The sequence below is a fragment of the Chenopodium quinoa genome, unplaced genomic scaffold (genome assembly GCF_001683475.1).
Source record: "Chenopodium quinoa cultivar QQ74 unplaced genomic scaffold, ASM168347v1, whole genome shotgun sequence".
Lineage (NCBI taxonomy): Eukaryota > Viridiplantae > Streptophyta > Magnoliopsida > Caryophyllales > Amaranthaceae > Chenopodium > Chenopodium quinoa.
In genome coordinates, this window is record NW_018744072.1 from 2,545,062 (window position 1) to 2,569,676 (window position 24,615).

The following is a 24,615-nucleotide window of genomic DNA, read 5'->3' on the forward strand; positions in this document are numbered from 1 at the left end:
ATGTTAAATCATCTTTTTCTAATATAAGGAAAAAAAAATAAGAGTAGCTCTCCCCTCCCTCCTTTGATATCCGTCTACCTATCTTCCTATTACATGTATTCCATGTTTTTTTCATTTCATAGGAAGTATAATATGAGCTACGTCCTCTCCCCACCACCCCCACTTTATCTCGATTATATCTCTTTTTCTCTTCCTTTTCCCATACACGCATTCTCTCTCGTTCCCTCCTTGTTGTTCAAACTTTTTTTCCTGTACCTTTTCCTCAATTCCTCTTTTTTTTTTCCTTCTTTTGATGAGGCTTGTCCAACTAAGCCCCCCTCCCAAATCCTTTTTCTCTCTATATAATTTTCTTTTATGGTTTATGTGCGTTTAAAAAAGTCTCTCATTTTTGCTTATTTCTTAATCTTATACCTTAAAAAGATCTCTTATAAGTATCTTTTCTGTATCTTCCTTACCTAATATTGTCTCCTTTGCTTCATTCTTTCCTTTTCTCTCCTCTTCACTGTTTTTTTCGCCAAATTCTAATCCAACTTTTACGACTTATACGACTTATCGAGAGTTATTCGTACATGATTTTGGATTTCCATCAAATAAAATACACTCTATTAATAATTCATTCTAAGAAAGACTCAATTTCTTCTCCTCTATTTACTTTTACAATGTAATAGAATTTTTATAAAATCCCTAAAAGATTTTACAGAAATACTTACCTTAGGAAGATAATATACAGTATATTTACAAAATCCCTAAACATTTTTTTTTGTCACCATGCCTCTTAGTCATTTTAAAATGCTAAAATTATAAAGTCGATTCATGTTAGCTACCCCTTTGACTTAAAGTTCTTTTTATCTCATCTTCATTCCCTCATCGTTTCTGTGTACATTTTAAAGTTAACTTTGTTGTTGTTACTATTGTTGCTGCTGCAAATGCACTTTAAAGTTAACTTTGTTGTTGTTACTTGTATCTAATACAAATATGCATAGCAAACACAAATACATGAACAAGAACATGAATTAAAACTGCAGCATAAGGTGGAACCCAATTTTCCAAGGTTGGTGCAATCAGAATAAGAAAATATAAAAGCAAAGACTTTGATTACAGTCTGGTAATTTTAGCAGTACATTATACATCAAGCAATCACCATTCTTCCTTCTGTGAATATTCATGTTGAGAAAATTACCTTGAGAAGTCACTGTTGCTGTTCTATGCCAACATAATGGCAGAAAAAAGGACAGTCCTGCAGAGTCTACATCCACTACAATAACATAATTCTGAGCTTTTAGTAAAAGAAATTGGTACATGGTCCTAAATTTGTATAACAAATGCAAACTTATGAGAATAGCTGGATATAGGCAATATGCCAATCCTACCCTAATATAAGCTCCTCCAATTCATCAACCACCATCTTGTAGCAGATGTAGTTTTCATCCTAGATAAATGGCACATACATAATCATGTATTAGGTTTAAAAACATAGGAAAATTATTCGTAAATCCTAATTATTAACAAACAATTTAGAATTTACTCACTAATTACAATCACACATACCACTTGAAAGAAGCATATCTAAATTTCTAAATTCAAAAGTCAATAATTCTAAATAAGATCAATGTCATTTTCCCTTCACTGCCAACCTAAAAGTAGATCTACTAAAATCCTTTAAATCTATAAGAAGATCAAAGTACAATTGGATCCATTTATACAACCAATTTCACCTGTTTCTCAACGTAGATCTCAAAAACAGAGAAACAATGATAACCTTATTCCCATCCCCCTTCCCCTCCACCAATTCTTACTACACCTGGAAATTTTTTGCTTTTTTATGAGATTGGCTTAAATATGAGTTGGTGTGGGTTATTTAAGCAAATTTAGTAGATTAGATGTCATGATTCTGATGAAGCTGCTGTATTCTCTGGGCCAAATCAATCATACGTAGTAAATTCAGTGCACTTTAACAAACTATGCAGTATCTGATAGAGTGATAGTGTTAACACTATTTTTCTAGGATAGGTGCACAATTACCCCCTCGATGAATCCCTATCTCAAGGTGGTCTGTGGAAGGTGGCTGATGAGGAATAATATTCAGGGGAAGGGGGAAAGGAGTTTTGAACCCCGGACTGAAATGTTATATACACCCGAGAGCAAGATGCACCAAGGTTATTTTTTTGCAAAAAATACATTAGGTGTACCGTGCACCTGAGTGTATATAACAACCTTTGACCCAAGACAACCTAAGTTGTGAACTTATGGAAGCTAAGGGGTTTAACCACTTGATCTCTATTCAATTCTCTAGTTTAATAGTTTAACACTACACTCCAGGAAATTGCTAGCAATAATAAACCAGATATTCATAAATCAATCCAGATCCAGAGTTCATGTGTATACATATAATAGCAGAAACAATGCAACATATATACTTGACATCCAAAGAATGAAATAGAATCAGCATCACCAGGGCAATAATAACGGACAAATATACTTCTCTTTTTTTTACGTGCTTATGAATTGTCGTTTTTTTTTTTGCTCTTCTGACATGCTTTTCCACTCTTCACCAATGATCTTTGATGCCTAGCCTATCAATCACATACTATGCCATATAAACACTACTCACCACTCACTTTAAAGTTTAAACTATTATCAGCCATGTTGTCAACATATACATAAATTCTCAAGTCAACGTAAAGCTAATTTACGTCACCAATCAATAAAGTATGAGTAATTGTTTTCCCCAATTTCTCATTAATACTCCCATCAAAATAGAGAAACTCAAATCAAAATTAAACATGGATGATCCAAGTAATCAAAAGAGAACCAGAAAACTATCGGAATATAGTGACTACTTTTGGATCAAATTTCACAACTAAATTCAATTTTTTTTCCCCTCTAAACGGAAATTCAACAACACTCATCGACACAACTTCAGTCTAAATGCATTAATAAATAAAACCAAATCCCAAAATTCAAAAATAAACGCCCAAAAAATAAACATGAGATTATGAGAAATGGACTAAACACAAATAATCAAGGAAATATACCAGTCAAAGAATTAAAACCTCCTGTCAAGAGTGCCCATGCTAGGCAGCTTGTCGAAACTGAGGGAGTCCTCTAAACTTGACATACTGAAAGTAATAAATTTGACCCGGGAAAAAACTAAAGAAAAAATAAGCAAACTACTCCATCAATACTTCAATAAATCCATATTAAACAATTTTAGCATCTTGTCTATAAGCTACAAACGTCACATACCAAATTTTTAAAGAGGTGCATTAAACAAAAGAAATTGATGAGTCACTTCATCACCCAATATTGTAAATAGATGAGTCAACTATTACCTATACTGCACACTCCATGTGCATGAACCTACACAACACTCTTCAATCTGCCTGTTTTTTGTTTGAGAGTTTATTAGATCCTAGGAATATGATCAGATTGCTTGCACTATTTTACTCACACAAGATACAAATCAAGTGGTTACCTCATAAGCCACTTTAATAGAAAAGGAGAAGCTTGGAAGCCTACAATCTTAAATATGCTCAACCCATTAAAGCTACACACAGTTCAAAATCAAGCAAAATTTGAAACTAAGAAAAGAAAAAAAATTGCATTTAGGTCTTCAATAATTATAACTATTAATTCAATAATCCAACGTAGAATTACAAATGGTACTTGACACAATATCCAATTTAGATGCTTATTAGAGCATGAACCATTATCAGGTCTCTTCATCCCAACAAATCACCCGATCAACAAAGCTAGTATAACCAACCGGAACCGCACACAATGATTGCCACTCAATTTACTCAAAATTAATAAATGAAATAATTATATAAATAAATAAAGCAAGAAGTCAAGAATAGGTTACACACCAAGACCACTCTCAAGATCTTTCTCATCTTCCCGTGGTGCCTCATGAGTGAGTTGACCTTCTAGATCCACAAAATCTGGATTCAGTCCATGCCTGGTAGATGATCCTGCAGATCCAAATAATCAGAAGCAAGACTTACAGCATTATTTAGAATTTTTTTTTTTACAGAAGCATTATTTAGAATTGAAATAACTAAATAAGCCATCGTAACTTAAATATAACACCAAACCTGAAATCTAGCCTTTTCAATGAAAAACAGACCTTCAATTCAATTAGAAATTGTACCCTTTAATGGTAATCTATTTATATGTAGGTATGAATTTAGATTTAGAGTTGTAGATCTATTCCATCAGTTAAATTCATGATCTATTACACAGATTTTCTCCATCAAAAAATAAAAACTGCATATTACGATACACCACTCTCTTATGATTATATATACCACAATAAACAAATGCAAATCAAATATCATACCTGAACAATAACAAAAACAATAACAGTACAAGTAAAAGCTGCAAAACCCCAAAACAAAATGAATTTTCTTGGCAGGTATACTTAATTTTACTTGCCTAGCGTTTCTTAAACATGCAAGTAGTGAGAATAAAGTTGCAAGGTTTAAGCATAACGCTGGTTTATTACAGACAGAACATCCACCAACTAAATAAAACACAGCTAAATAAAACATGTTAAGCCCAAAAATACACTTTACGAACCCAATCAAGCTCACTTAACGAATTCAAGCAGCAAATGAAACCAATCAAACTCACCTAACATCCCATGCAAAAAACAATTAAACCAACAGGACACCAAGATTCAAAAGCAAAACAAAATTACCCAAATTCACTCCATAAAAAAACACATAATTGCTATAAAAATCAATCATAAAAATTAGGTCAAAATCAATCAAAAAAGAGGAGAGAGAAAGAGGAACCAAACAATATTTGCGAAGACGATGGACGACAGAACTCTTGTGCATAGCAGCCAAGACATTCTTTTGAATTGAGCCGTGCAATGAAAGCAGCCATTAAAAAGCAGAGGTGATTACAGGCTTCACACTTCACCTTAGAAACACTTATATGCAGACCTATATAAAAATTGAAGCTGTGTCATCTCACCATGCGTGATGTTCTGTCAAAAACAGCATGATGCATCAGTATCCCAGCAGCAACAGAAACATTAAAAGAATCAACCATGCCGTTCATAGGAATACTGCAGTGCAAGTCTGAAACTCTAAAGCTTCTTCACTAATTCCCCTGTAAGAATGCATATATTATCAGCATTCTTTTTTCCATAATCATCCCCCAAGCCATTCACAAATGCCAAGTGATGAAGTGTTCACATAACCAAATCATTTTTAAGCCAGCATTTAATTTCTTTTTCCCCCTCTGACACAAAACGAAGATAAATACAGTAAACTAAGAAAAATCAAGATAATTTATCATAGATTCAGAGTATAAATTAGGAAGCTCTAGAGTCTAGAGTTGCAAGCTGATACGAACATCAGATGTATGATCAATTGCAGCCCTTACATCGATTAACAGTTTTCATATTATTGTACACACACAATGGATATTACATTCTACTGCTAAATCTAAAGCAGGCAATACTCAAGTTTAATAGATTATAATAAGTAAATTAACTATAAAGCACAAGCCTAAATTTTAGGAAAAGAGTTTTAAGATGTGAAAATCCATGAGACATGCAACCGGAAATCTGCAAGGGATACCAATTATTGGAAATTCTACCATATGAAGGCCACACACTTTAAACTCTACAACTTCACAGTACATACTACATACTCAAGAGCTAGGCTTTGATCCCATTCGCCTTGAGGGTATTAAAAGCTTTGTTTTTTAACCTCAAAGAAGTTTAAGAAAAAAACAGCTCGGACAGAGCAATAGGTTTAGATAAGGGCCACCAGGTCTATTTTGCAAACTATAAATAAGTTCAACTAATTCTTTTTTTTTTTTCTTTGAATAGAAGTTCAACTTCACAAAGCTCAAATATATACATTTAAACTCTAATAAGGGGAATTTAGATGAGAACTGCAATGCCAAAGTAACATCACCACTTGATCAAATGGGCTATAACAATTTTGTTGAGGGAGAGAAGGAATTAAGTAACCACCAAATTAAATTTTGAGGATAATAATGAAGATCAGTAAAGACAAGAGCAAGTGAAGCATCTATGTACTCTTCTTTCCCTATAATTTCAAGTAATATTCCAATTCTAAGGGTGTCAAATATCCTATTGGATTTTAAGACATAAATCTTTCGCCCTTGAAAAGAAATGCCCTCAATTACACTATAAAAAGACTTTAACAAACAGAAAGTGACATGAATATGCCTCACAATTCTTTTCACAGTGTAATAGTAATTCACAGACATAAAATAACAGGTGGGACTGTGGGAGAAAATAATGTTATCATGCTTAATCGGTAATAAATAGGCATAATTTGAAACATTGGAAGAAATGAATAAAACAAAATTAAATTAACTATACGAAGCTGAAGAACAACAATTACCTGTTCTCGTTCCCAACAACAATGGCAGTTGGGCATGACCAATCAATGTCATATATAGAAACCTGATTGTAATGGAGGATATTACATAAAGCACTACTAAATCAAAGAGTAATCCACAATATGCAACAGAAAGATGACTGAGAGGCACAGAGGAGATCCTGTAAAATAAGAGCTAAAATAAAATTTTAAGAAGTCTGATTATTACTCTATCTTTTCCGAGATGTGTAGTGGCTATTCTGTAACCACATGACTTCAGAACATTAAAGCAATCTCGAGTAGAGTTCCAGACCTCTAAATCTAGCCACTTTTCAGAACCCATGCTGACATGTCGATTATCTCTAAACCTGTGTTCACAATCAGAAACCGTAATTAACAATTTCAGTCAAAGGTGTAAGTGTTTTGGAATCACTCAGGATTCTGTATATGGGTGCTCTAAAGCGCCAAAAAATCTAATTAATGCCATTGTTGAAACTCAAAACCTCCGATGTTACACCTTCAACATCAATTGCATGCTCTTATATTTGTCATACTAATCAAATCAACTACAACTCCTCCTAAAAAATTAACAGACTAATATACATAACCCAATTGCATGTTTCATTTTTTTATTTAATTTTTTTTTTTTTTTTTTTTTTTTGCGTTCAAAAATTTCTGTTTTACTTGATCTAACGAAATAATCTAATTGAATTTTATTAGTCAGAAACCTCAATTGCAACTATCTTATATTTCCTCATTTCGTCTCAACTCTCAAGCATGCAAAATTGCAAACAGCCGCCAAAAGATCTAATTATCGCCATTGTTAAACCTCATCCTCCACTGTTAGACCTCCAACATCAATTGCATGCTCTTATATTATATTACGCTTTTTAATCTAAATTAGCTCAATCAAATGTAAAAAGAAAACCTAAATTTGATTTGATAGAGTTTATCAATTGTGAATTCAGAATTAGTACCTTCACAGCAGATACACCCATCTCACTGACACCTTCAAAACCTGAGTGATTGTCTACAAGAGTACCCAGAAATGACCCTGGAGAAACAATCGAAATCAGTAAAATTCAGAGAGAAACAATCAAAATCAGTAAAATTCAAAACTCAAATAATAAACCCAAAAAATTAAACAAATACACACTAAATCACCTCATATAAGCTTCAATGGCGAACAAAAAGAAGATCACCAAAATAAAAGAAGAAGCAAGTACGAAGAGAGAATCAAAATTAAAAATCAAAATAGAGGAGAGAGAAAGAGAGTAGGAAGAGGGTGAGCCAAATGAGTGATGGTGAGGAAAAACGGGAAAGCAACAACAGCAAAAGACAACAGGTGGCAAAACCGTGAAACAAACCCCAGAAGAAGGGTAGAATCATCCGCGCACTGTCCTACTGTTCATAAGGAACAGTGCCGGTGGTCTACTGACATTTAAAGAGTAAATGATATGATTATGATTGGCTTAAAATAAATTTTTTAATCACCAAAAACCTAAAATTGCAACACTTGGCTAAAACAGGTGTTTCAAAAATTAAACACTTCCACATTTGGTAAGCTTTATTAATTAAAGTACCAGAAAATACCTTACATAAAGTGGGTAGGAGTGTCCAAAAAAAAAGAAACAGGAGGTAAGAGTGGGATAAGCATGGACAGATGTATAATATAGAGTAGGTGAAGCCTTCTCTCTTTTTATTTTTCTTAATAGAAGATTTGCCATTGTTAATTGTTGCAATTATAAAGAAACATAGGAAGTACTCAATAATCATTAGGCTGCAAAAACAGTAGAGGGCCGTGGCCCATAGACCTTTTCTGAACTAAATGTCTGACCCAAAAACCATTAGAAGTTTAGAACTTCCTGATGTATAAAGATCTAAACCAATGTGAACACTGTTAGATAGATATACAAAATCAGATTATGCATAGTAGGATAAAAACTAGTAGTTAATTTTGTCACAAATGTTTATTTTTTGTCCGTTAATGTCACTAAAGACCTAAGTATCCCTGGACTAATCTTGTCGGCAATAGCACCCTTGTCTGAGATTATCAGAGACTTCTCTTTGACAAGACTCTGCAGCTCCTTCAATTCAGAGTCGAGCCTTTCTTGATCTGCAACAGCATAAACAAAATGTCAAATTAAACATTACTCCATCAACGAAGCCCTAGCTACAGCTTAGCTGCTGTAAAAACTATTGGTGAGCTAGAATTATATGTTGGCTTACTGTCAGGCATTTAAAGTTCTCATAAAAAGTAAGGTTCCACACTTTCACCCTCCACCCCAGTTTCATGACAAATAATTGTAAGTCTGTTTCAAAAAGATTTGGCCTAAAATCTAATAGCACAAACATGTTATAAGATGTTGATTAGAATAATATACTGGTCTCTTGTATGGAGTTACCTTCTTTTGAAGTGCAAGAGTAGCATCAACGACAAAAGTAAATCCTTGTTTTCGCATAGCTCACGATGAAAGAAAATTTCTAAAACATATGATATACATCAGGTCATAGAGTATCTGTCAAATTACCCAGCTTATATTGAGCCATTACAAGATGAATTCACCAGGAGTAAGGCCAAATTTAGAGCTTCATCTATGACTCAAAACTTTTCATTCCACCTTAAGAATTCATGTCAGATCCTACACATTCTGACATGGATATGGACACTTCATTCTCTGTCAAGTTTCTCTAATAGCTCTGCATTCGTAAAGCTAAGCATGATCAGAGCTTGGCTTAGCCGGGTAATGTTGGAGATTAGGGCCTAAGTATACAGTTGGAGGCATATATACTTAAGTATTAGGGAAAGAGCAAAGAATGTAGTGGACTACAATCATATGGTGCAGATTATCTGCCCAAACATAGATTCAGCCTTTGGTTGGCTATGCTAGAACGTGTAATCTGTGAGGTGGTGAAGAGCTAGGGACTCATAAAAACTTTTTTTATTTTTTATTTTTTATTGCGATCATAGCAAGTAATGCATTCACAGTACATTAAAGGATGGATAGATCATATCTAATACTACTGATAATCACGTCTTGTCTGCCACTTGGTTTTGTACCTGTGTAGTGTCGGAGTTTAAGTAGCATAGATAATTATTGAATTTAGTGCAAGAGTTCAAGGTTTTGAAAGTTAAAGCCATCCTACTAAGATATGAGTATTTCTACTAAACTGCTACGATTTAATATTATCCCAACCTAACCTTATCAGATAATGTTCATGTAGTCACTTTAAAATGTAACAAAACAAGAAGACTAATAATGCTAATAGAAGAGAATGCGATAACACACCTTCCTCTAATATGGTATGAGCGGCATGAAATGGGACCTGAGCAAAGACATCTGTTCCAGGGAACATCATCCACATATTTTCAGTTGCATCATGATTTCCACAAGTTGGGCAGATTTCTTGAACCAATGTCTTGGAACCATGCCCTCCAATCTCCTTCATAATGGACTCAAACGGAGAAGGAACACTAGCTTTTGTTGTACGTGCCTTTTTCCTGAGTGCTGTTAATGCCTCCCTGTTCCCATTCCTTAACCTGTCATTTTCCACAACCTGCATCTTCACAATGAGAAAACAAACTCCTCTTTCTTGGGGGTGGGGGATTGAGGTGTTATGTGACTAAATTTTCTCTTATTAGATTTCATGAATTGGTGCAAAGGCCAACTGGAACAACTGTTATGACACTAGCACATTGCTAACTAATCAAGCTGAGATTTGGATTGCAAAAGTTTCTACGAAGTGGTGAAACAACTTTTAATACCATTTCAAGATTTACCCTTCAACAAAACTACACGAACAGGCATTCTATCATGTCAAATTAGAAGGAAAACAAAGTATGGATTAAGAAAAAAAAATTAAAAAAATCCAATGGTCGTGTACAAGGACTACTACTCCGTACTAAATACTTATCCTAAAATCAAGACGGTACAGCACCACTTCCAACAATGTCCAACATATTACCCAATGCTTCCAAAGATTCCACGTTTTTACTTGGGTGGGGTAGGGTGGTCTAACATGCAACCTAATTACTAAGATGACAAAGAAATTTTTCTCCTTACCAATTAACCTATCCAATTTGAAAATCATAGAATCCAGTGTAAACTTAGACCACAATATCACCTAATAACTTGTTCGTCAAACTTAAGCATCCTAGTAAGTTAAGTAACCAGAACAGAACCAATGCAATAAGATAGCTCATGGGGTCGGGAAGAATTACAGACAACAGATCATGCATTTTCACAAACAAGCTTGGTCATTCATAACTCATCATCAACATCAAACAAATCTGACAATGTGAGCTCAACGTAAGTCCAAAACAAAATCAGCTTTCCGAAGAAAATCTCAGACAACCACAATCAAATTTCCATGAAAAACAAATGTTAGCAAGGCTTCAGATACAAGATCAATTTCTAATAAACCACAAACACAATGAAAGATGCACTACATTTAAGCAAACCCATATTCATCACCGTTAAACTTTATCCAAATTACCCCTATAACAAATTACATCCATAAAATATAGAAAGAGACAACATAGCAAATTGAAACACAGATGAACCGTAAATTATCACATTCCTGCCACATACTCAAAACACACAAGCCAACATTAACCCCAAGCAACTCATTGCGTTAATACCACAATAATAAAACATTTTCACCAACAATCAACCACCCTACAACTAGCTCACAAACCTTGACAATACTACTATCAAACAGCAAGAATGCTAAAATTAAATTATATGACCAGGCATACAGAACATCGAAATAACAAATTGAATAGTAGAAAAACAAAGCTTAGAGATAATATCAACCTGAAGCCGTGCCAATATTAGATGCTCGGCTTCAATCTCAAGCTCAGTGAGTTGTTGTTGGATTTGTGTTACATTTTCATTCATATTCATATTCATTCTATTTCTTCAAAGAGCCACCTAAACATTCAAATACAAGAAAAGAAAAATTAGTACAGTGTAACATGAAATAAAAACGAAATGTGGGATAAATATTAGCCTGAAAAATTCGAAACAAGGGTTTGGGGAATTCAGAACTTACATTTAAAATTCGAGAAATTGGAAATCCATTAACTACCGAAACAAAAGAATTGGAATAAATTGCCATCCTATAATTGAATGATGTTCTAATGGTTGAAATGAAAAATCAATAATTTTCAGGCAGCTTAGCAATCAGATTAAAGCATGAATATATGTGAAAAAAATAGATACAACCAATTCAGAGTAGTTAAAAGGGGAAAATTGAAAGATTTAAGAAAATCGCAAATAGCGGCAAAAATAAATCAATAACACCAAATATGAATTAGGGGCAATAAGCAATTAATCTAACAACTAGATAATATGAATTAAAAATTGAAACTTGAAAAAAAGTAAAATGAATGAAATATTGAAAAGTAAAAACCTAGAACCTACCGTGAATGGCATGAAACTGAAACACTGAGATAGGGCCGTCAGCCGTCAGGCCGTGGCCGCGTGGCGCCGTGCGTTCTCGACTGATCGGTGTGAAAATTCAGAGCCTTGAGGTCTTGAGGAGAGAAAGCTATGAATGGGGTATTGAGTTTTCTAAGGTGTTCGGCAAAATTAAGTTTTAGGAGGAGTGTTCAGTAAATAGTGGTTGAGGTTTTAATAATTTTGAAATAATTAAAATTATTATTTCAGTAATAAATAAATCATTATTTATATTATTAGTCAAATTTTTATAACAAAATTTAATATGTACGTAGTTTACAAAAAGGTATATAAATTCTCTTAAAAAAAAAAAGGTATATAAATTATATTAATTTGAAATGAAGAATGCAAAACACAATAATGTCAGACCAAATCATATAGAAGTATATAGCTATATAAATTTTTAACATTAGCATGAGATAAGTATTATATTAAAAACAGTATTTTCAGATTTGAAAAAAATAAAAATAAAAAAAAATTGGATTTTATTCCCTAAAATTTTGGATAAAAATTTTACCTAATTTCCTCAATAAATAAATAAATAAATAATCCCACAGCTATTCAAAAGTTAAAAGTTTTAAGTTTTGGCAAAAGTTATCTAAACACTAAAAGCTACTTTCACCACTGTCTTGCTGAACACGCATAATTTTTATTATGTAGCATTCTGATCAAGTCAAAAAGCTAAACTACTCAAAAGCTTCATAAACGCTAGTGTCGAACACGCCCTAAATGGCCATTGCATTAACAACAATAAGACTATTAAACCTTAAAACAAAAACGGATTAAATAAAAGGAAAATTTGTCGTAAACAATACAACCCTTCAGCCATCTTCCATAAATAGAACAACCTTTCGTTTATTTCAAAATAATAGAACAACCTTTCGTTTATCATTCCATCTAGTGTATTAAATAATTTAGATAATATCAAAACTAAAAGTAATTGTAAATAATAAGATAATTAAAATTGTTGAATATTATTAATTGATAAAATTCAGAAAATAATATAGTTAAGTCCAAATTAAAAGTATGTACAACATAAATTTTGAAATTATAACTACTTTTTTTTGTGACAATTAATAATCAAGGTTTTTTTTTATTTTTATTTTATATTTATAGTTATTTAATTTTAGTGTTATTATTATAAATGAATAAACAAATACTTTGTATAATAAAAGCTGAAGTGTCGATCTGGTTGGAGCAAAAAAACTTTCATAGAAAAAAAAGACGATGTAGAATGATGCGGAGTATGGGATAGTATATTATTTTAATATATTACCTTATACGTAGTATATATTTGTTTATTATAAAAAAAATACATATTATAAATATATGAAAGATATGTTAAAATATATGAAAGTAGTTATAATTTCAAAATTTATGTTGTACGTACTTTTAATTTGGACTTAACTATATTATTTTCTGAATTTTATCAATTAATAATATTCAACAATTTTAATTATCATCTTATAATTTACAACTACTTTTAGTTTTGATATTATCTAAATTATTTAATACATTTGTATTTTTATCAAAATCATTTATTTTATTAATTAAAATATGATTTTCTTTAAAAATAAAAAAATAAAAAAATAAAAAAAACCTTGTTGGCCGTATGTTTGGGAATGATATCATATTTCTTAACCGCTAAGTAGTTAATTTCTAGATTATTGTTGATTTCTGTCCTTACTCCTCCAACTAAATCAATATTAATCTTATTTTCTCATCTTTTTATTTGATTTCTCACGTAACTTAACCTAGGCCAAATTACATTCAAATTCATTTAACTAACCTAAACTTATCTTGTTTTCGTACTAAACTCACACTCTCTTGAATTCTATCTTCCTACCCTTAAACAGTTATAAATAGACCCTTAGTTACTCCCATTTACTCACATAAAAAATTCAGAAAATTCTCTACTTTATTTCTCAACTTATGGCCCTCTCTTTCTTCTTCTATCTTCCTTTCTTGTTTGCTCAAATAAACACCGCAACCGCACCACCATTGCTGCCGTCATACTGTCGCCCTAACAACAGCTATTTCACCATTGCCTTCCGCCACCTCATTGTTGCTGTAACTTGCTGCCAACAAGCAAAGGTGTAATGGCACTTTCTTTCTTTCAACCTTCTTTTGCCGCAAGAAACTAGAACAACAACAAAATAATAATTGCTTCCTATCTTATTATCATCATGAGTATCATTACTAATTACTAATATCATTAATATATTATACTAATGTTATATTGATACTAACGTTACATTTTTTTATACTAATATCACTATTTTTGATACTAACATAAACTATTAAAGTTTGATTTAATATAAGGTTAATAGTTTCGGTAATTCATGCACAAGTAGTGTATTGTTTATAGTTTTGGGATTATTTGTTAACCGTATATTAATTAAGGTTGTTTAACGAAAATCGAGATTTTAATTAATAAAATAAATGATTTTGATAAAAAATACAAATGTATTAAATATTTTAGATAATATCTAAACTAAAAGTAGTTGTAAATAATAAGATGATAATTAAAATTATTGAATATTATTAATTGATAAAATTCAGAAAATAATATAGTTAAGTCCAAGTTAAAAGTGCGTGCAACGTAAATTTTGAAATTAATAAAATATGGACCGACCAAGATAATTGATTATTGTTAATTTAGAAATACAAAAAAAATAATTAATTGTTCAAATAATTAAATACACGTATTTTGGCTCCAAATTCAAATAATCAAAGGGTTAATTAAGAAAGTATTTCTCAAAATTCGGGGTATTACAGTTTACCTCCCTTAAAAGAAGTTTCGTCCCGAAACTTAGAAACAACAAATTAAGGTTGTTTAAATTGTAGGAGGATTCTTTTGATCGTGACCAAGTGCAGTCGTACCTTTATTTCTCGTGATCAAGGTACGTATAGGTGGCTAGGTCCTTAATATAAGTTTTGAATGCATGTTTTGGTGAATGTTTATAATTGTTTAAATAAATGTTCGTATCAAGATTTGAGTTAATAATTTTCTTGATGAGTTAAATATATAATTTTTACGACTTCAAGGTTTGATTAGTTTAATAAAAGTTGTTTATAAATTACTGGTTACAGGTTATTGAATTAAATTTGCAGCTCACTATGGGCCTGAGTATTTGATATTTATTGTCCCTCTACCCGAGACTGGTTAAGTAAGACCATGAACTTTGTATGATCTGGTCTTTCCTCGAGTATAGTTTAACTTGCTTGGGGGTTGTGCATACTTAGGTGAGGAAAATCGGTTTTGGAAATAAGTCTAATTTTTGGAAAGTGTTGATTTTTGAGAAAGTCATATTTTGGCATGTTTAAATTTAAGAAATTAAATTATTTTCGAAAGCATGTTTACCTAATAAAAGTATTTACATGCCTTGCACTTAAATGTACTTAGAGTTTTTGTTAATCCGTTTTCCTTTTTGTTTTGGTTCGCCCTGTTTACCATTATTAGTAAGCAGTTTTGATTTTAGGTGTGGAGTTGATCGTGCACATACTTGAGTTGGGATTGGGATCACCTAGTTAGGAATTTACTCATTCATGAGTCAGACATGTTTTTATTTAGAGTATTTTCAAACTATATATTATGGTTATTATAACATTAATAAAGTCAGTTATTTTCCACTGCCATTTTTAATAGTTAAGTAAGCCTTACGTTTTCACGTGGCGATAATACGCCCAAATCTATCTCTATGGTATTTCATACGTATAAATATAGTATTTACGTAGAGGGAGATTTGGGGGTGTTATAATTTATAATGGTAGGTGTCACAAATTTTAAGTTAATTATAATTAACGAACAATTTGTATATCTTATCATAAATACTATCAGAATTTATCTTATAATGATAGGTATCAAACTTTATTATAAGCGTTTATCATTTAAATATTTTTTAGTATATTTTTTTTGGATTTCTTATACTCGTAGTATTGAATTAATAAATTTATCTTTTCCTATATTTTTACTTTATTTTTTTTCATTAAAATAATTTAATTCGTGGATTATAATCTACGTGACATTAAAATTTTAGATATATCAAATCTAATTCGTTACTTTTATTTAGGTGGCGACATAATTTTTTAATTCAAAAATAAAATACAAATATTTCTTCTTATTGGTCGAAATAAGTATATTTCTTACGTGACGCTCCGAATCCTCTAAAAAAATGCTTACTTATTTATGCAATACTAGATTTCTCCAACTAACCATTAAATTTAATACTTATAAAATTCCTAAATTTTTTACAAGCCCTGCTGTTGCAATTATAACGAAACCAAAGGAGTAATGTAATTGTTCTTCCTTGCTAAAAAGAAAACCAACGTAAATGACAGCGGGGATATGGATAGTTGAAGAGTGAAGAGCACCGCTTTTATATAGGGTCGGATCAGCCCACCCATATGAAAACCTTTAAATTTCTTAATGGGTTGGTTTACAGCTTAACATTGCTGGCCCATTACCCAAAGGAGCAATAAAAGCGAAACTTCCGCGTTAAGAGATCTCATTCTCATACTTCGTATTAATCTCCAGGTTTTAGAGAGATAAACACAGAGGCCAGAGGAGAGAGAAAGTCGCCCACCTTTGCTGCGCTCGACGTTCAACTTTCGTTTTGCTTCGTTAATTCTGTGGTAGGGTTTCGTTTCTTTCGCTGTTTGTTTTCTCGTTGAATTTTGATTGATTTTTTATTTTTAATTTTTTTAATTATGATTTTGTTGTTTTTTTAGGGTTGATTTATTGTTTTTGAGTTTAATTTTCTGTGTTTGATGATGTTTTGTGTTTTTTAGGTTGATTTTGTGTGTTATTTTGGTTTTATATGTTAAAGTTGAAGCAGATTTGGTTTAGGTTTTTTTTTTATTTTTTAATTTTCTTGAATCCCGTGTAATTGAGATCTGATATATCCTGTGCAATTGGATCTTCTTGTTCCTTAATATGTTAATTTTTCTGAAGATTCTGCTATTTCAACTAGGTTATTTTAATTTATTATGTTTCATCTAAACATAAATTTGAAATAGTACCTCTAATGGTATATGAAAATTAAATTTATAATTGTATATTTGAATTTTTAAAAGCCTTTTTTTTCAATTTGATTCTGGAAATTAGGAAAATTAAATAAAGTAAAGCAATAACCATACCTATTGATAAGGACATGCATTTGTTCAAGCAGAAAAGAGGGAGATAGAGCGACAAGTAGAGTAAGATTTGGGCTTGGTGTCGTGACTTTGTACACAGTATAAGGGGATGTGTACTAATTTCCGTTATTTTATTGATTTGGGACTGAGTAACTTGGATTTTTGATTTGGGCTTTACAAAAAAATCAAGGAGTAAAAGCTGTAGGTAGGACACAACATCCTCGAGTTAATTTTGGTTTTTTAAAAGGAAGAGAAGAGGATGATCAGAATTTGGGGAGGTGGGAGCTAGAGTTGTTAATGTAAAACTGTACAAGTAATTTGGATAAATATCGTTCTGAGCTACTGTGTACTAAATAGTCACAGCTACGTAAATCTCATCTATCGATGCAAATTATGTGCTTTCTGTTTCCCTTGCTAGAATTATGAAGAATGTGGTCCGTGCTGGCTGTATGCATTATAGTATTTCTCTGCTGTATGATAAATCAATGTTGTCTCCCAGGTTTATGTGACTTTTTGAGAATTTGACCAGGACATGGTTTGTAATGCAGTTAATGTTCTGTTGTAATTGATTGTGGATATTATCATTCTTATGCGATTCAGACTTATAAATGGGATTTATAACTATTCATATTATTTAGTAATGAATGGGCTTTATGACAATTCATATGTACTATAAGTTTACTAAGTTTCTTTTTTCGTGGATTTTCAGATTTAATCACCCCACTTGAGGAAGCATCTGTTTCTCTTAAATATTTGTCCTTATGGATAAGGCTTTGGATATGTCTTTGGATGATATCATAAAGAGCAAGAAAAGTGCTGGCAGAGGTAAAGGGCGAGGTGGTGCCCCTCGAGGGCGTGCAGCTAGAGGAGCTGTTAGTGGTGGAAGAATGAGAGGGATAGGTAGAGGGGCAGGCCGTCAGGGTCCTCTTGGAGTAAATACTCGACCTTCATCTTTCGCTATAGCCAAGGCAAGCCCAAACTTCGGATGTTTTATGCATTCTTTTTAAGTCTGGCATGTGGTATAGGGAGCTGTGCTGAATGGTGATCTTTAAGTATAGAAATTGAAACAAGAAATGACTCATAACCTAATTTCACATATGGAGAAGGCTTCTGATGTATTCAGCGCATCATTAGTGCTATCCAATGTTTCCATATCATGGTTCATGTAATTTCTTCCGGAAAGTTTTATACATCGTTCAGAGGGACATCTGATGATTTTCATATTGGAAGTCCTTTGCTGCCTCTTGTTAAATCTTGCTATCATCATGGTCAGTGAGGATTGTTGCTAGTCAGCCATTTGAATCAGATCAATCATTAGTTCATATTTGATAGTGCTTCCATCTTTTTGTCTCTTTTGCCGATTTGTATATAGACCAAGTGGGATGGTGAACTATTTTGCTATGTCTGGGATTCTTCTATGCAAGTTGCTGTCCTACTTCGACATCCTTTGTTGAGCAAAATTAGTTCACTTCAGAAAAGAGATCTCTATAGCTTATTACTGATGTTACACATTGCTTTATTCCTACAGTTTCTTTCTACTTTCCATCTCACCCTTTTGTTAATCTTGAATTCACTTACTTCTGGTCATGATGATGGCTTGTCTGGTCTCCTCAGTGGCTTATCTGGGCTTTCAATATATTTGGATTGATCATTAGTTGTTTCATTTACATTTTATGATATGAAAATATCTCATTGACACCTCAAGAATGGCGACTCGCTGTTTTTCTAGTATGCTGACGTCGACTTTTCCTCCATCTGGGTTCTGTTTCCCAATGGTATCGCCAGTCTTTTCGCAGAACCAAGAACTTCCCATGGCAGCAAGATTTGTTTGAAGACAGCCTTGCAGCTGCTGGACTACCCGCTATGGAAAATGGTACAAAGTTGCATATTACAAATCTGGACCGTGCAGTTAGCAATGATGATATAAGGGTACAGCCTGATTTCATTAATTTTCAATTAAAGACATTGCGACTGGTTTCTTTTGGCCCTGAAATTTGAGCTTGGAATCAGGAGCTTTTTTCTGAGATCGGGGAGCTGAAACGTTATGCTATCCACTTTGACAAAAATGGTCAACCCAGTGTAAGTCAATGATCTTTGCCTTGTTTTTCTCCCTTTTGATGCCAAGTTTATTGGAATTTGCGTGTTAGGCTTTTGTACCATTATCTATACCTCTTTTGTTCTTCAGAATTTACCTGTTTAAGTATGTTTTCTGTGGTTACCCATAACAGTTTCATTTTTATTCTGCTTGTCTCTGATGTTGAAATTCGGTGATTCTTGACACAGTGATTGTTTCATTTTTAAGTATGTTTTTTTCCCCCCTCATCTCTTGTCAGAGGCAGAGATGATTGCATCCAATTAGAACTATACATATCTCTAACTTTATTTATCATATGATAGCAATCAAGTGGTTCTTGGTCAATTCATTTTGTTTTATGGCATCTTAACCTGTTGGTTTTTAATTCAGAAATCAAGAGTTCAGTCTTTACCTTGTTTACTAGGCGTATTATTCTCATCCTAAATATTTTTTGCTCCTTTAGGCTTTATCTTCACTGTGATATCAATATATGCTATTTCTCATACACCATGATGCAGTTCTTTCGTGTCTTGGTTGCTTGTGTGGGTTTTACCCTAGAATACTGATCTAGCTTTTGCTGATGAATTTAAATTGCAGGGATCAGCTGAAGTCGTCTATGCAAAAAGGAGTGATGCTTTTGCCGCCCACAAGAGATACAACAATGTTCAGCTTGACGGAAGACCTATGCGGATTGAAGTTGCAAGCCCTAACTCAGGAGGGCCTGTGTCTGCTCGTGTAAACATCGTAGGAGGCACTAATGGAAAGGCATCAAGAAGAGTTATGACGTATGTTCCTATGTCTAGAGCTCATATATTTATATCTTCTGTGTCTCTCAGCAGTTATCTTGTCTATCTGATTAGTTTGTTTTCATGATGACATAGTATCTCTTGCACAGTCACCTGCCTTGTGCTGAATCACACATGAAATTTGAAATTATTATTTTGTAATATCAGTCATTGCTATGTTGTGTCTTAATCATAATTTGGATTAACATTATACAACATACAACAGTGTGACCATACTATAAGATACTTGCATGTTATGGAAAACCTAGATTAGAGGAATGTCTTAAATATGGCTGTTTTGTATAAGAAGATAGGTTGTGGAATGAAACAAATTAATAACATAGGTCACTTTATCTACTGTAATGTGTGAGAAACAAGATTAGTTTGGGTGTATATGAATAAGGCAAACTGATGCTCTAATAAGGAGATGTTTTGAGACTCTCCTTGCATGGTTGCCACAGGAGAAGAGGAAGGATCAAGAATAGTTGGACTAGGAGTCATAGTAGGAACTGTTAAACACTTGGGACTTGAAGCTTATGGAAGACTTTGCCCTATATAGTAAATAGTTGCGTGATAGGATTTTTGTGGGTTACTACAAGTACGAGTCTTCTTTTTAGGATGGATTTAATTTATATGTGCTTCTTTGCTGCCATATACTATCTATGTTTCATAAAGCTCTCTAAATATGCTGTTTCCAAAAAAATTAAGGCAATTGGCGAGGGAGGGGGGGGGGAGAGTGCTGATATTGTGGGTGGGAGTAAGGAAAAGTGGATAAAGTAGACAGTGTTAAAAGATGCGTTGTAAGAAAAAAGGTAGATAAAGTAAAAGAGAGTTGGCGGAAATGTGTAAATATTGTGGGTTAAGAGGGGTAAGTTAGTACAAGAGGTTCGTGAAAAATGAAATAAAGTGAAAGTGGTGGATTTGCACACCAGAATCGCTAACAATTAAATTGCCAAATTTCCTCTTATAATCACCAACATAACTGCCCAAAAAACAAAAATAATCCGCTCAACATCAATTTAAAGACGTACAAACAGATAACATTCCATCTGGGGCATTTGGTTGCATAAAAGCGACAATTTACGTGGCTATAGTTCATTGTTTATTATGCTCAGAATGGACATAAAGTTTAGTATCAAATATTTTATATGTACTATGGCAACATGTTATGAGTGGAAAGTGGATTTTAGTGATGGGTTGAGAGATTAGATTGAATGCAAGATCAGTTGAATTTTTTTTTATGTAGAGGACAGAATAAAGAGGAGATGATGAGTTTGTTTTGAGAAGGGTTTGAGGCATGGGTCGCATATCATCCATTTGAAACATTGCACGATACTGATATATTCCCGATAGCAAATGATGATGATGACGTAGATGTGATATCCTTTTCGTGTGGAATATTGGTGCAATGTGTGTGCATTTTGGTTTCTTATACTTGTGAAGGTGAATGAATGTTGCTAATGTTTTCTCATTTGCAGCTGTTCATTCCCCACCCCCTCCCACCCTTGGGTGCTCTGTATATATTTACATCATTTGATTTCTATAATCTTCTTATATCTCATGCAGGCAAAGAGGTGGCCGTACAGCTTCATCGGCTCAGACAAATCGTGGTTTTGGGTGAGTTTTTCTGTTTTTGGCGCTTTGATAGCTTTGAATTGTTTGATTCTTTTGTTCTAGTGATATCTCTGGCCAACATATTGTGATTGTTTGGCTGGACTTACTATCATATCTATTATCCAATACCTTGCAGACAAGGTTATGGATCAAGGAAGGGAGGAAAGTTAATAGCCCTACGTACTAAAAACCGTTTTTGTTTCCACCTCTCCATTTTTTGTGAACTGAGGGTGCTAGTGCTCATACATTTTAGTGTTTAACTAGGAAATTTATGATCATTTTAGCTGTCCGACTTCTCTTTTATATAAAATTCTCTTTTTGGTGGCTAAGCAAAAAGCAGATTGATAGTTGTCATCTATTCTGCAAAGCCCACTCCTATATTTATTAATAGTACTACAGGCTGGTCTTTCGTCCAATAAACTCTTGTATTTAATTTTCCAAGATGCCCTTATCTTATGAGAATTAGCTTCAACAAATATTAGTAAACATTGCTTTAAAAATCATATGAATGTGTTGTTGAATTTATTATGTAAGAGTCTTTAATGATATACTACCTCCGTCCCATTTTAGTTGCCCCATTTGACTTAAAATGTGTGTTTTTTAGGTCAAATGGGGCAAGTAAAATGGGACGGAGGGAGTATATATTGTTGAAGTTCAATGTCGAATAGTTTGGTTGCTGTATAATTAAGCGAGATAATAATCTTGCCTTTATGTCAATTCTTAACTTGCAATTTATTTGGTTAGCAATTGTGGAGAAAAAGGAGGGGTGGGAAAAAGAGGAATAGAGAGGTTGTGAGGGGAGGGGAAAAGTGTGGGCTTTCATTTTCCTACCTAATCATTTCAACAATGGAGTGATTTGTTTTTTTAAGAGGAGAATGAAAATGGATCTGCAAATTTCCTTCCCTTGTCATCCAAATTAGTTGAATGTCCCTCACTTTCTCTTTCCTCCCCTTTTTTTAGCATAAGGAAAAAAAAAAGAATTAATGTGTGAACTTTAGAAAATTAAATGAGTAACTTCAGCATTAAAAAAAAGGTTGATTGGATCTTTGGATTTGATATCTGGTTATTAGATTTGAAATTTTGGATGTTTTGATTTTTTTCAAATCGAATATGGTTTTGAATGCATTGGCTCTACTTGATAGTTTTCTCATACTTTTGACTTTTATAGTTGTTCACAATTCTTTTTTATTGCATGTGATACCCTTGTGCTTTTGACTTCTTGTGTTGCTATACAAACTTTGTCTCTCTAATTAATTGTCACATACCTTTGTGGAGAGTTTTATGTGATGATTTTCTGCCTTATCTATTATGTTTAATATAAAAAAAATGTGATGGATGGTGGATGATTTTTTTAGTTGAATGATAGCGGATGTTAGATGCTGAGATCCTAACTTTGGTAGTTGGAAGAGAAATAATAAAATACTTCATGCCTTGATAGAAAGTGTGTCGATTAGATTGGATGGATATTTTGACGGTTAATTTAAAATTTTAAATAGATCGAGTATTTCGTAACAAATGGTACCATTGTACTTTTGACTTTTATTTTTGTGCTCTCACTTGCACAATGTATTAAGTAAAAAATAGAAGAATAAATATTACATTCTCTACCAATTTATTTTTGAGCACACTTCTTGTATTACAGTTGCATTATGTGGTCCAATCTTCCAATGGTAGGAGTCAAAAGGTACGAGAGTACTTTTCATGAATTTCCCAAACATTAACATTCCCCCCTCCCCCCATTAAAATTCAGTTGGGTACTCAATAAATTTAAAATTGTGTATACCTAGGGTAAATTTCAAATCGCAAGGGCATTTTGTCACTAACAAGTTGTAGTACGAGGGTACTATCAATAACATCTGACCCCTTTCTCAATGTCACCATGCCACATTTTGTCCTAGATAGTTCCATGTCATATGACAGAGCAGTCTCTTGAACCATAAGTAGATAAATCCAATCGACATTGCATTCATGTCAACTCCTTTTATTTGTGTAAATCCCTCCGCCCCGCCCCTTGTAGTTTTCACTTGTTGCTTCTTAGTAGCTGCATTTGTTTTTATAAATATATTCATATATTCAGGAAGTAGTTTAATATTCCTTATATACTTTGCTTTATTGATAATTTAGTTCGTTTTTCTAATTTTTTGCTGTTTACGGTTTTCGTCAAATGTCACTTGATCTGTTGGTTTAATTGATTGGGTACTTCTCAATAAGCCATGTTGGATGCTTCTTGTATCTGCCAGTACAAATTTATGCACGGAATATATATGTTCTTTTTGTGTATAAACTGTTGTTGCTAGATGTAATCAACATGTTGATGTCGCCTTAGTATAACTAGTGTGTGTTCTGAGAGTTTGAAATGTGTGGCTCTGATTTTGTTTTTGTTATTGATTGTGTTTTGCTGACACATGTAGACAACAAAGAACAAGAGGTGGATTTAGAAATGGCCCAGCACGTGCACAAGCGCAAACCCGAGGTGCAGGCCGTGGTCAATCTCGGGGAAGAGGACGGGGCCGTGGAAAGAAGCACTTAGACAAATCTGCTGAGGATCTTGACAAGGAGCTGGAGACCTATCATGCTGAAGGGATGCAGATCTCCTAGAAAGTTGCATCATCACTGACACTGGAGTTGTGTGATTTACTGCAGTGTGCTGTGTGCAGATACTAAATTCTGTGTTTCTGGGATGTGTGGCTTGCATGGGAACTGGCTTTTTTGGCTTTTTGCTGCACTTGAGTTTTAATTGTTTGAACAGATCTGATTTAGCATCTCTTTTTATAACTCTATTAGTAGTTCTATGTTTTCATTATTATTTTTTTTTTTTTTTTTTTTTACTGTTTCCTTATCTGCTGCTCATGGGTTATCCTTCTGGAGAAGACGGAAGAATTAGGTGTCGGGGAAAAGCTTCGACAACTGCATTGTCTTTCCATCGAAACTTGATGTCTTCTTGGTGACCTGCTCATTGGGTTAATGACATGCTCCACTTTCTTATGGCAGAGTAGCAATCAATGCAAAATCAGTCGGAGAATGGATTTTACAGATTCTCGTTTGATAGTAGTTATCGATGTCTTTAGATTAGAGTAACCTAATGTAGAATTTTTAGGACAATTGTAGCTCTCGTAAGTATAAAAGTGTTTTTGCTCATTTTCATTATTGTTCAATCTTTATTTTGCTGTTCAAGTTCA

General features: G+C 33.2%; 2 protein-coding genes across 14 annotated transcripts; one reads left to right on the forward strand and one right to left on the reverse strand.

The window, feature by feature from the left end:
• Nucleotides 1-1,000: 1,000 nt before the first annotated feature.
• Nucleotides 1,001-11,971, reverse strand: LOC110691258. Of its 13 annotated transcripts, none has more exons than XM_021868174.1 (11): nt 11,792-11,971; nt 11,183-11,299; nt 9,656-9,923; nt 7,530-8,481; nt 7,343-7,419; nt 6,595-6,733; nt 6,390-6,451; nt 4,802-5,118; nt 3,867-3,971; nt 3,036-3,119; nt 1,001-1,429 (listed from the first exon to the last, which is right to left on the reverse strand). In XM_021868174.1, the coding sequence occupies exons 2-4, from the start codon at nt 11,276-11,278 to the stop codon at nt 8,336-8,338; spliced, it is 510 nt and encodes a 169-aa protein (XP_021723866.1). In that variant the 5' UTR covers nt 11,279-11,299; nt 11,792-11,971; the 3' UTR covers nt 1,001-1,429; nt 3,036-3,119; nt 3,867-3,971; nt 4,802-5,118; nt 6,390-6,451; nt 6,595-6,733; nt 7,343-7,419; nt 7,530-8,335. The 13 variants fall into 13 exon arrangements, with proteins under 13 accessions (XP_021723866.1, XP_021723865.1, XP_021723867.1 ...); XM_021868173.1 differs by having other exon boundaries at nt 4,797-5,118; XM_021868175.1 differs by having other exon boundaries at nt 1,001-1,255; nt 1,371-1,429; nt 3,867-5,118.
• A 4,348-nt stretch (nt 11,972-16,319) lies between these two features.
• LOC110691260 (THO complex subunit 4D-like) lies at nt 16,320-24,610 on the forward strand. Its single transcript, XM_021868186.1, has 7 exons — nt 16,320-16,462; nt 17,673-17,931; nt 18,749-18,892; nt 18,974-19,042; nt 19,635-19,822; nt 21,389-21,439; nt 23,848-24,610. The coding sequence occupies exons 2-7, from the start codon at nt 17,725-17,727 to the stop codon at nt 24,032-24,034; spliced, it is 846 nt and encodes a 281-aa protein (XP_021723878.1). The 5' UTR covers nt 16,320-16,462; nt 17,673-17,724; the 3' UTR covers nt 24,035-24,610.
• The last annotated feature ends 5 nt before the right edge of the window (nt 24,611-24,615 follow it).